This window comes from Pseudoliparis swirei, chromosome 22 (assembly GCF_029220125.1).
Source record: "Pseudoliparis swirei isolate HS2019 ecotype Mariana Trench chromosome 22, NWPU_hadal_v1, whole genome shotgun sequence".
Lineage (NCBI taxonomy): Eukaryota > Metazoa > Chordata > Actinopteri > Perciformes > Liparidae > Pseudoliparis > Pseudoliparis swirei.
The window spans coordinates 6,946,052-6,959,546 of NC_079409.1; the positions used below are offsets into that span (position 1 = coordinate 6,946,052).

A 13,495-nucleotide genomic window follows, 5' to 3' on the forward strand; every position below is an offset into this window, starting at 1 on the left:
GCTGGGTCAAATTCCTGAATGTGCAATACTTTGAGTCTTTCTTTCCTCAGAATAGAAACGAGGACGCAATGTGTCCTTGGAGCTTAATATATGCACTTGTATTGGAAGAGATTACAATTAAGGTTAAATGGCTCCTGTTTGGAGTGTAAACAGGACACATGTACACACAGTTTTCATTGCCTCATTTATTATATTGCTCATCCACATTCGAAGGAAGGTTCCAGCGTGGTGAAAAAAAGCCAATAAAGATCTCCTCTGAAGAAATGATAACCTTGGGCGTCTTTGTTGTAACACCATCATCCCAAAAGTCGCCCTGTCTTCGTGGTAGCCATTTAAAAACAATATCATTGTCGTTTCTGATGGGTCCAGTGAAATGAATTCACGGCTCACTGATAATGATTTTATTTTAGGACCTTGGAGTTACTTTATGAACGTTTCTAATTTACTTTCATGAGTTTAAAGACACTTTAAGGACACTTTTAATGTTGAATTTGAGAATGGAATTTGGTGTGGTGGTAGATTGAGGGTTACATTGGGCTTCTCACAACTGTACTGTAAAATACCAACGTTTGACATATAGGATGACGTATCCATTTTAAGAGTTGTGTTGTAGATTCAGTCAAGTCAATTATATTTATATATAGTCCAAAAACACAATTTAGCTTCAAAGTGCTTTACAATCTGTCCAGCAGCTCGTAGGACAATGATGTTCTCATTCCTAATCTCATTAGCTATCATTTTATTGGGCATCCGTTTCTCCAACTTGAATATAAACAGATCTATTTCGATCCTTAAATTAATCTGAGATCGAGGCGACTGATCAAAGGGCGCACCCAGACTGTCTGATAAAAGCTTCATTCAACAAAATGTCTCTGCTTCTTATATATATAAATATATATATATATAAAGCTCATTTTACTTTTCCACTTTGATGTGACATAAGGGGAAGCCCTTTCCCTGCCTCCCCCATTGAAAAGACACCTACCTCTCTCCAGACCAAATCACTTGATGAATTGAAGTCTGCGTGTAATTGGATGCAATCACGTCGTCCACTCCCTCTCCTCGCCTGCATCCTAATGAGCTCTTAATGGGTCCTTGATTAGAAAAAGGCACGAAAACAGCTGTCAAGGCCGGCCAGGAAATGATGGATCATCCCGGAGACGTTGGTGTCCATTAAGGTCTATTCTGGGCACGATCACGGGAAGGGGAGAAGATGAAAAGTGCGTTTCGTAATTTCCCGTTGAACATTGTTTCCGATTTGTAACTGACAGATGGCTGAACACTGAGTAGAGTGTCCAGCCTGAGTTTGCCAATAGTGTAAGAGTGATACCTCACTTTTATAACATGCATAATGCCAAAAGAACTGAGAGTAGCTTAAGGAGGATATGCTTAAAAGAAATGGATTAATTCAATAAAGGAATTGGGGTTTTGGAATATTATTGCTTGTCAAAACACGAAGAAGAAGAAACCCCACATCAAAAACAGTCATGCCAAGTCTACATTATTACATAATTGATATCCCTTTATATCCCGGCCTCTGGCTCATGTCATGCCACATTTACTGTTATGAGCCGCAAACTGAAGAAAAACATTAATACAAGCCTCGAAATTGTTATTACAAGTGGGGTGTGTGGGGATTTGCATCACGATGAGAGCTCAGGCTATATCACAGCAATTCATGCATTTAATGCAGCAAACACTGCTTTCAACTTAGTTTAAAGAGATGAACCGTACTTCGAGATACTGCAAAAAACTTGAGTCGATGCTGCTACACTTCATTTGCGGTGGATTTCCCAAAAATCCCTAAATATAATATTTCAGATGTCAACGGCATATCACAGTCCGTTCCCTCCACAGTGACCCACGGATATGGTATCCTTGACATCTGGGAGGTGCAGTCAAAATGCAAGAACAGCCATCAGGGAATAAATATTTGCAGACAGTCACTCTCCCTTATGGTTTTTATTCATAATTAATGCACGTAGCAGCACAGAGCAGTCTTGAATTTTGAATAGAAATCAATGATTGATAAAGCACATTCTCAGTGTGCGGCAAATATTTATTCCCTATCTGCCTGCTATACGTGGTCACCTTGTGCATGTACAAAATTCATTACACATTTTTGTGCTACAGGTGCTGTGGGAGAGTGCAACCAAATTGATTTAGCCTAAGTGGTCTAAATAAACATGGCACTAAACAGACAAAGGCGGCACAGGTTTAGTTTTTTAAACATGGCGGCTCTGCAGAAACTTCTTAGTAAAAGTGGTAAAAAAATCAGCACTTTTAATAAAACACAGCAGCGGCCAACTTTCTACTTTCAGCACGAAAGAAAATGGAAGCTGAAGCTATGAATAAAGATGTCGAAAAAAAGATCTACAATCTGATTTTCAACCCAAGGCTGACACTTCAAGTTACAGATAGACACGCAAGTCCAGTACCAACGTTAGCACCGCTGCCAAGACATCATTATTATCCTTTGCTCTGCACTTCGCCCAATTAGGTTGGGGCTACACACACACACACAGTATGTGGAGAAAATCTCACAACGCTATTAGAGTGGACCCAAGAGCTCAGACAGGAGTAACAAAGAATACTGTCTTTGGTTGGAAACAGGCTGGGTCAAAACCGGGAGATCAGTCGAAGAAGCAAACAAGTTCAAAAAGGGGCGGGGCAGAGAATCAGAGGTCAGGGCAGGCAGGTCAGGAATATACTCTAATAACACTGGAGAACTTGGCACGAAAACACAAGACAATCTGGCAGAGGACAAGTGGAAGTGAGGGAGCTAAATAGTGAGGGACTAATGAGGGGATGGGCTGCAGGTGAGAAGGGTGTGAGGACCAGGTGAAGGGAATGAGGGACTAACGAGGTGATCAGAGGCAGGTGAGGGGAGTTGGATTGACGAGATGGTGTGACAGGATGAAAACAACTATTACAAAAAGGAAGGCGTGGAGCTAAACTGTTACAGAAAAGCACTGCGCTGGACTGTCTTTTAAAAAAATAGTCCTCTCGATGCCGTCTCATTCAGCCTTGTGTCCTCTTATTAATGTGTCATGCAGTTGTTTTCATGAAAACTGAACTCCTGGTGTTCTTCACCACTGGTGTGAAAGAGGAGGTGCCATCACTGTGTGTGGGTGGTTAATCCCCCCCAAATTACAAAAGATGACCCTTATTCTGTGAATTTTCTCTCTTTTTTGCCGCTGTATCAAAAGAGGTACACAGAGTATCTTTTGTCATGCTAGTATTGAATCACGGCGATAACCTTACCCAGTAGTTATTCTCAGGCTGACAGTCACTGCTGATGTATGAGGGGAAGAGAAGGCCTGGCAAACGCAGCGTGTATAGTGTGCTTATGTACCGGGGGCAGGTGGAGCCGCTCCAGGCTTATAAATAACCCCCCATCCTTCCATACAGCGCTGTGGCCTCGAGTGGTGCCTTCTCTCCACAAAGCCTCCGTGTGCTTTCAGTTCCATGAGTCAGCTCCACAAGTTCACACACACACACACACACACACATTAAATCACACCACCATGACAACACAGATAACTCTAATGTCTGTCTTTGGACTCAAAGGGTCGGAGCATGTGCTCACCAGCTCTTACATGATAACATGTGTAACCCTACCAGCACGCAGAAGGATATTACTCAGCTGGAGGCAGGTAAAGACTCCGGCTCACTCTGCCGTGATGGAAAAGATCACACAGTACCTGCATTTGTGAATAAAAATAGTTCTCATTGAGAGAAAGTGAGAAACAGTTATAGGAGATCTGGCGCCTCTTTATCTACCGCTTTAAAAACTTCCCATAAATGGACCTGGATTTACAAAAAACACTATTACTACTTATCTGACAACTACTTACTTTTGTTATCTTTTCATCTAATATTTAGTTTTTATATTTTTGTAATGCAAATAGTTTAAAACGATTTAAGTAAATTTAATTATGTTTATTGTGTATAGCCCATTATCACAAATTACGAATTTGCCTCAGAGGGCTTTACAATCTGTACACATACAACATCCCTGACCTTTGACCTCACATCGGATCAGAAAGAACTCCCAAGAAATAGAAAAAAACCTTTCACGGGGAAAAAAGGGAAAAAACCTTCAGGAGAACAACAGAGGAGGATCCCTCTCCAGGATGGACAGATGTCATGTGACCAGAAGGAATCATTACAGAGTTATAACACATTCAATGAGTCTGACAGAGTGTATGAGTGGTCCACGATCCAGAAGGTCCAATGGACCCTTTGAGGCGTGGAGTCACAAGGACTCTGGGGAGGAAGCAGAGTTATTAATGTGTGATGGAGAGATGTAAATTCATCCATAAGGAGAGAGAGAAGAGGAGATAGGTGCTCAGTGTATCCCAACACGTCCCCCAGCAGCCTTTAAGCCGATAGCAGCATCTCTAGGGGCTGGACCAGGTGAACCTGATTCATGTGGGGACTATGTCTGCCTATTGTTCTCTATATTTAAACTGGACAAAATTAATTTGAAATCCTGCCTTTACCTCATACATGTATGCTAACGTTGGGTATAACGGTTGACTTGTGGTTGTCTGTTTTCATCTATTTAGTTGTATTGTTTTAAATCCTCTAACACCTCTACTTTAAATACTATATGTTCCACTCCGAAAGCCCAAATAAAAAGAAGTAGAAGAAGAAACTTTGGGCTTGCTTCACATTATTTGTAGCTCACACAATAACTACTGGGCTTTCTTCAAGTTATTGTTGGCAGAGCTAATAAAATAAAACTTTTCAGAGGCACTAGATATCATCCAAACAGACGCAGCTCTAATAAACCCTGTCTGAGTGTTTAATGAGACGACCGTGGACAAGTCCCCGGAACTAATCAAAGATCACTGTGAAAGGAAACGAGAGGCAAGAGCAAAGTGAAGGAGAACTAATGATATCAATGCTGGTCCCTGAGAATGAACTCGCATCAATGTACAGTGAAGCGGTAATATAACACACAGTATAAAATATAAGGGGATACTTCAGGTGTTTTTTCATCTTGATGCTTGTTACTCGGAAACTGAGTAAAAGAAAAAAGGCTGATGTGAATGTCATTAAAATAAAGTCAGAAAATACTGGATAAATTAAAAAGTTGACCTGATTATGGGCCGACAGGTAAAGTCGGGGGATCAGGAAGGTGACTTATTATCCGTGAATATCTGTAAACACATTTAAAGTGTGTGACCAGATCTGCCGTGCCCAAACTGCAAGCCTGACTAGGAAGTTACATCCAAAATTAGTTGATACTTCCAAACAAATGGCCTTATATGATATGTAAGAAATATAGGAGACGTGAAAGTGAAAGGAAGAGACAAGTGAAGCTGAAAATCCCCTAAAAAATCACTCAAAACTCTGCACTTTAATCACTTGTATTCACTTGTTTAAAAATTGTATTACGTATTTATAGTATTTATATATATATAGTATTTATAGTATTTATATATATAGTTTTTATAACAACTGTACGTGAATCTTTATGTTTACTTAGTATTAGGAAATGTCTTGTCTTATCTGTTGTGCCTGTGCACTTTTATATGTTTCACCGTGGGAGAGTGGGAAACGTCCTATCGATTCCTTTGTATGTCCTAACATGTGAAGAAATTGACAATAAAGCTACTACTACTACTACTACTACACAAGAAATAGAAATACAATGAATGATGTATAACGGCAGAATCCGGTGGGAGGTCCCAGGTGGTTTCTCCACCATCGTTACCGTCTTGCGTTTTCAAGTTAAAGGTCATATTTTTAATAAGGAGGAATCAAATAGTCCGAGTTCCTCTCTCCATCTCAACTCCATCTTAACAGCTGGTCGCCTTTCCCTTTGTTTCCATTCAGATCTTCCCACTCTTCTCTTTTGTTTTCCCTGCCTCACCCCTCGCCCCTTCCGTCTCCTCTCTCGTCCCGCTTGGCGTTTCCCCGCCTTTAATTTCTCATTTATTTCCGTACCCAGGTGGGATGGCGCTCCGAGGGCTAAAATACGTGTTCGCATTTCTTTTAGTGACATTTATGAAAGAGGCCTTCGTAATTCCGTCCGCAGACGGTTGTTCTCATGAGGTCGTTCCAGCTGCTACTTTCCGCTGCTCGGGTCATTCGCTCCAGCCTCTCTAATTGCAGAGGGAGCTATTGTGTTTTCTCTTGTCCTCAGAGCTGTCTGTAAATCGATCAGACTGGGTCTGTGCTGTGTGTGTGTGTGTAGGGGATGTGTCATTGGTCTATATTTACCAACTTAAGAATGAGGGCATTATGTTGTCCACATTCTTGGCACTGAGGGACACTTTGTGTTCAGGGTCACCGCCATCGCTTCATCAACACAGGCATAGTGACGGGAGGCAGTGGGGGAGACGACACTGAGAGGTGAGACAGCGAGGCGACGCACGCTCTTCAAGGAGAGAGACAGACAGGCAGACGGAAAGGGAAGTGAGACGTATCCGCCCTCAAGATCTTTGACACTCAGAGGACTTCACCTGTTTCTTTAAAGAAAGCGTGAGTGTGATTTCCTTTCCTCGGTCTTCATCGACACCATAAATGACATCCAGCTTTTCATCAGTTAAGACGGGTTAGCGACACATTAGAGTGCATGGTAATTGTTCATACAACTCTAAAAAGCATGTGCATCTCTGTCTGTGGGGTGAAACAGTGGAATATTTTAACTGATGACATCAGAGAAAGTAAAAATCTGGTGATATTCAAGAAAAAATGTAAAGACATGACTGGAGACGTACAGACGTATCAGCATTGATGAAGCATCATAAGTAACGGTTAATGGGGACAAGTTTTTTTTGGTTTTGTTTATTGTTTTATGTAAATATGTTTGTGAGTGTATTTATGTGTGTGTGTGGTGTATGTGTATGTATTTATGTATGTGTGTGTGTATATGTGGGTGTGTGAATGTGTATGTATATGTACAGTATGTGCATGTGTATTTGTGTATATATATATATGTATGTGTGTATGTATATATAGGTATACATATACCTATATATATATATATAGGTATATGTATATGGTTCTCTGAAATAAGTTTTTTCGTGAAATCATAGGTTAGGGCACTTATAAGCTTGATAGCTTAAGCCTTGACCCTTTCGGTCAGCCACTTTCTTCTTTTGTTGACATTTTGATTTTTGTTTATTATTGCTGATCGAAATAAACAAAACTAAACGAGAAAAAAAACTAAACCCCTCGAGGAATCTACGACCACAACACCGAGTCTGAGTCAAATGCATCTGTATGATGCTGTTAATTCTTCGTCTTTCTTTGTGTTATCACAAAGGATTCTATTCTCTGGTTGTTTCTCTCGAGTCTTTGCTCGCTTCTCCAGCTGGTTTAACTTCTTATTGGTCTCGCCCTCGTGGATGTACCTTTCATTTACTCTCTGGGGATGGCAAACAGAAGGTTCCTGATCGTGTTCATACAGCGACCTTCCTCTTCAAGTAAAATATGAAATCATTCGTGCTCTTGATCAGCCGTTGATAGTTTTATTTTCGTACATTTTTATTATGAGGGATCTGGAAACTGAGCTTTCAGTTCACTCCCGACTCCCGAGACTGAAAACTGCCCCGAGTGTAGAAAAGAGCACCGCTTCGCCTTCTGCTCCCTCCGGGGGCCCAGGATTCAGGCCGACCCATGGAGGCTGATCAATGTTAATGTGCCAGAGGTCGACCTGCCATCAACGCTGTTCAAACAAACCGCTCAGCTTGCACGACGGTGAACCACGACAGAAAAAAGCCACATGGGAATCGCCAGTCGTCTGTTAGCCTGTTAGCGAGCTCGCTGCGCTTTTCCATGATGTAATTGAGGGACACGAGAAGAAATAAACACATTACGCTTTGTTTATGGCGCTAACACCGGGGGGGGGGGGGGGGGGGGCGGGGTTGCGTCTGGGAGCGGGTGAATGAAGCTATCACTCAGGCACAAACTGATTTTGTTTGTTGGGTACGTTCTGCATTCACTTCCCCAGAGCAGCCGCGTGATTAATGACGGGCAGGGCGAGGGCAGCAGCGTGGCGGACCACGGCTGATGAATTATTAGCGGCTCAGCGGCCCACAAAGGGGTGATTCATGTAACACGGGACAAAAACACACCCAGCTAATACCACACTGGACTCCAATGGGAGAAAATGTATATGACGTGCATATATTTCATTCCAGAATAGCTGCAACAAAGGCCTTTTTCACTGCTCACATATACACTACCGTTCAAAAGTTTGGGATCACCCAGACAATTTTGTGTCTTCCATGAAAAATCACACTTTTATTTATCAAATGAATATAAAATATAGTCAAGACATTGACAAGGTTAGAAATAATGATTAATATTTGAAGTATTAATTTTGTTCTACAAACTTCAAGCTCAAAGGAAGGCCAGTTGTATAGCTTATATCACCAGCATAACTGTTTTCAGCTGTGCTAACATAATTGCACAAGGGTTTTCTAATCATCCATTAGTCTTCTAAGGCGATTAGCAAACACAATGTACCATTAGAACACTGGAGTGATAGTTGATGGAAATGGGCCTCTATACACCTCTGGAGATATTTCATTAGAAACCAGACGTTTCCACCTAGAATAGTCATTTACCACATTAACAATGTAGAGAGGGTATTTCTGATTAATTTAATGTTATCTTTATTGAAAAAACAGAGCTTTTCTTTGAAAAAGAAAGTCATTTCTAAGTGATCCCAAACTTTTGAACGGTAGTGTAAGTAAATCACATTACGACTCGATAAGTCAATTGACGCAAAAGCATACACCGTAAACTCTAGCCCAAATATTACTGATGGCAAAAAAAATGACATTCGCTCTTTTTTGTGGTCTTCTGTAAAAGAAAGTGTGGGACTGGGGGCTTGGACAAAACACCTTGGGCTGCCTTTTTGTATCGGTTTCTGACATGTTAACGGCCGACCCGTAAACAATTCATCGTGAAGTCAAACTGCGGATTAAAGAATCATCAAAGTAATCAAAAGTTGCTGATTTTTAAAGCGCCGAATTTCAGGTTTTCTGCATTCATGCTCTTTAGAAAATGGAAGACAGGAGGATGACATAAGGGTGATGCATGATCCAGGATGTACTTTCAGCAGATAGTAAATCAGACACATAATGTTATTAGTAGCACTCTGTCCTGTCCGGTCTTTGGGTTGCTCGTCCCAAGACACTTCAGCACATCTAAAGAGACTTATCTTTTGACCTATTCAAGAGATAAATGGCACAGTGAATATTTTGCATCCACTTTGACCACCGTCACGAGGCTGGAGACTGATTCACAATCCTGCACTACCGCAACTGAGCAAATGAATATAAATGTTACTATAAAGCCCCATATCAATAGAAAGCACAATAAAGATAGTCGTCTCTTGCCAAGACTAAAGTGACTAAGTGTTTAAAATGGACTTTCATTTGGCAGCTCATGAGAATGAATTGCCAAATGAAACTTACAGCATTGAGTTGGCTCCCTCGCCTTTAGTGTCTGACTGAGTCCCATTGACTCTCATCCCCCTGCATCTCCTAGCCTCAGCTCTCTCTCCACAGGTGCCATTTGGTTACCATGGACACCAAGATGGTGATGCAGCGGGAGCAGGAGGAGCAGTCGTCCCAGATGTCTCACAGCATGCAGCTGTCGTCCCAGATCAAGAAGAGGACCTTCACTTCCAGGTGCAAAAAGTGCTCTCCTGACTTCAGTGGTGGCAGTCGAGGTTTTCAGACCATTTACTTCAGTGAAAGTACCGCGACAATAAGAAATACTCTGCATGAGAAAGAAAACATTATTTAAGTAAAAGTACAGCAGTATTATCAACACAATGTATGAATACAATTAATAGTTTTTCCCCTCGCTTATATATTATTCAGGCATTATCAGATGTTCAATAGTGATGCATCAGCAGTATTTACCGTTGCAGCTGCTTGAGGTGAAGATAGTTTCAAACCAACATGAGATGAAAGCATTTTGATTGCCTCTTAACACGGCAGCGCCTGAGCCGGCTGCTTGTAGCTAACGGGCTAACAGTGCAAACTTAAAAAGTGTTCACTAATAAGATGTTTTTACAGAAGTGGAAATATACAATATGCCTGCATTATCTTTTAAGCAACACCCTGTGTAACTTTAATAAAAGAAAACAATATTAAAACTCTGGGCTTCCCATGACAGCTACAGTTTGGACGTTTTATTGGAGATAGATTAACAGCAATGCAAGAGGACATAGGCTCGTCTATTTTTACCACCCATACATACTTTTAAAACTATTAAATTAAGTACATATGATTCATATTTTGTTGCTCAAAGTTGACCTGATTGATCAGAGCAGACACTTTCACATACTGTATTTACAATCACACAATGTTATATTTCAGTGTTTCTCTGCACTTAACCTGACATTTTATAATGCAGAGTTTTCTGCATGTTTCTTATCAGTAAAGATACAAACAAACACACACACACACACACACACACACACACACTACTCAGTGGAGCTGGCCATTGAATAAATGAAGACAACTTTGCGTACGGTTGCAGTTCAGTGACTTTATGCAAAGCAGCGTTACTGTACCATGAATATTATCTTAAGTGTCTATTCCAGTAAACAGGAGGTGTTCCAGTCAACCAGCGCAGCTTGAAAGACAAATATGAGCAGCAGCAAACAGGACTGCAACCGAGCAAACATGTGAAAGACACAACAGCTCTCAAAATAAAGGGATAAAACAATGGCTTGACAGATTAAAATAAGAAACAGGGAGCGGCATTAGCTTCCTTATGTGTTCCATGAACTGGCTCCACTTTTTCCTGAAGTGACGTCTGAGACATGACGCTCAGACCTCATTCATGACAGTTGACCATTTCAAGGTGAAGAATGGACTTTGAACCTAATTTTTTTAAGCAAATAAAGACAAAACATTCTTAAAGTGTTCTTAAACAAATTTGAACTTCTACAATTCAATGACGATTGACCTCCAGGACAGGGACTAAATGAACCTCCAGATGAGTTTCACCCGAGAGGTATTGTGTTTCTTATAGTGTCACATTGGCTGCTGTTCAAGCCTCTGACCAGGCCAGCTTTAATATGTAAAATATCAATAATGTAAAATGCTTTTTTTCCATCACACTAAGATACCTGTGTCTCTTCCCCTCTCTCACTGTGACGATAGACACAAAAGGGAGAAGAGAACTAAAATAAATCAAATTCACAGAGCAAGTACCCCAGTGCTCCCAGATTATGCACAAAAAAAGAAGCAATTATCCTATCAAGCTCAGTTCAGATGATTTTAAAGTGCATCCCTCTATTTAAACTAGAACATCCTCAGTGGGAGGACACTTAAATCTATCTTCATGTTAGATTGAACAAAGTGGCCTCTGGGTCGGTTTTGCCCAATAAGTTCAGATCTCGTTTGAGCAACAGGTTCAAGACTGTAGGTACAGGTTGTTGACGTGAATACAACAATGAGGGCAGATCGTCCAGTGCCTCTCGGAGCTTTTCCTCATTCTTCATTACGCTCAGTTAATATTTTGAGGAAGCCTGTTGTTTCTAAAACACTAAAGCAGAACTTCCATTCTCCTGCTCACAGCAACAACATCAACCCAGGCTTGTTTGTTTGCGTGAGTGCACATGTGTGTGCATGTCCCTGTCCCTGTGTGTGTATATCTGTGGGCTTTACTTGAGCGATACTGCCCGGCCCTGAGCTCTGCGCTCCATTATTCAACAGCCTGAGCCTCTCTCAAACACTCAAAGGGAACCTAAACAAAAGGCAAAGAGAAAAATAAGACTGCAAAAGCAGAAGTCGTCCTCTGGATGTTGTGAAATGGGGAAATTTCCCAGGTAACAAACAAAAAAACGAGAAGTTGCATCAATTTGCATTGCCATTTGTAAAGTGGTGGGTTGAAAGTAATGCCTGAGGCTTAGAGGTTAACAGCAACAGTAGTTGGGGGTTGTGTAGTATTATACTGTATACAGGTATGGCAACTTTGAGATTTTAATTTTTGTATTTATCCTTCAATGCAGCGGTGTTGCCCTGCAGTGTATACTTTACCTCAACATTAGACCCTTAACCCTTGTGTTGCCTTAGGGTCATTTTGACCCGAATCAATATTACACCCTCCCCCCGCTTTAGGATTAATTTGACCCCATTCAATGTTTAATGTCGGTGTTCTTTCGGTAGTCAACAAACAAACATAAAGTGCCTCACACTTAAACTTGGAAAACAATATTAATTCTAATAATTTTCTGGAGGTTTTAATTGCTGGCGTCAAATTGAACCCAAAGGGTAAAATATGTTAGTAAATATAAAGGTAACAGGAGGGTGAAACATTGAATCGGGTCAAAATGACCCTAAGGCAACACAAGGGTTAAGCTTGCTGTAAACGTAGATCTATTAATAACACAAGTTAAAATACCCTCTCCCTGTGGTTAACTCTTGTTAAGAGAGCAAAAGCCATCCGTGGATTAAGGGGAGAGCAGAAATTATTGCCTCTCTTGTTACAAAAATGCCTTTCATTGCCTCAAGTGACCTTTTTCGAGAACAATAAATCCCCCTCTCCTGTTTATGGGGGTGCACATAGATAAGCTCAGTTTATTGTTGGTGCTCTAAATGGAGAGTTCGTATTGTCTTACACGCGTGGGCCTGTTGTCTATGTGTGTGTGTGTGCGTGACGATGATGAAGAGACTAATTTAAAGGTCCTGCAGAACGAGGCCGCAGCTGTCAGCGCTTTAGAGTTAGAAACCACGTCACAGCGCACGTGTCTGCAGCGTCCGCCGCGTGCGTTCGCTTCGTCATGTTCCGTTTGTGTTGCAGATCATCGGCTCGGAACACAACCCGGCTCGACCACCAGTTGACACGGACACATTGTGGGTTTAAAAAAAAAAAAAAGGAACGTTGCCAATAATTGCACGATGGCGCGGAACAGTTCAAATTGCCTTTGTACCGTGAGCGACCTGTTGGCTCACATCCAAAACCCGTCGGCTCATAAACGCCACGTTTTCATGATTTCAATGTGTGTGTGCACATCAACAGCTCCCGCTCCTCCTGATTATAGAAGCTCCCCGTAGACAATAGCACGTGTGGTCGTACTCCAGCGAGTAAAAGAGGAACACCAAGCGCAGCCGAAGCAGCTGATGGCGGCCGTCACATGTCTCACTCACCAGAAAGCAGCTCACTCCGCGCCCCGCTCGAGCAGCTGGATTAGGCTTTGCACCCCGCCCACGCCAAGCGGCTTGAAGATCAATCAGATGCATAACTTTAAAGTATTCCCAAAAAAAATGTTGCACAGTGCGCTCCAGAGACTACACACAGTTAATGCCCAGCAGCTGTGTGACACAAGTCGGTCCCCAAGCGGGGCCATCGTGCCGGATGCCTTCTTCTAGCGCTCTCATCTCTTGTTTGTCAGGAGAAAACGGTGGAAATTACAACACATGCACATCAGAATCTTTCAATTCCATTGTAAGACATATTTTTGGGGGGGAAAACTGCAGCGTCTCCATCTGGCGCGCCACACAATGAA

General features: G+C 41.7%; 1 protein-coding gene across 6 annotated transcripts in view; it reads left to right on the forward strand.

Annotated features, from left to right (window-relative positions):
• Positions 1 to 6,397: 6,397 nt before the first annotated feature.
• Positions 6,398 to 13,495, forward strand: part of myom3 (myomesin 3) — a 54,785-nt gene continuing 47,687 nt past the window's right edge. For all 6 annotated transcript variants that reach the window (XR_008835372.1, XR_008835373.1, XM_056443548.1 and 3 more), the window contains exons 1-2: positions 6,398 to 6,495; positions 9,537 to 9,659. Coding sequence is in view for 4 of the 6 variants with exons in the window: in XM_056443548.1 (XP_056299523.1) it covers positions 9,553 to 9,659 (107 nt within the window). In the remaining 2 variants the exon portion in view is untranslated. The remainder of the gene's footprint in view (positions 6,496 to 9,536; positions 9,660 to 13,495) is intronic.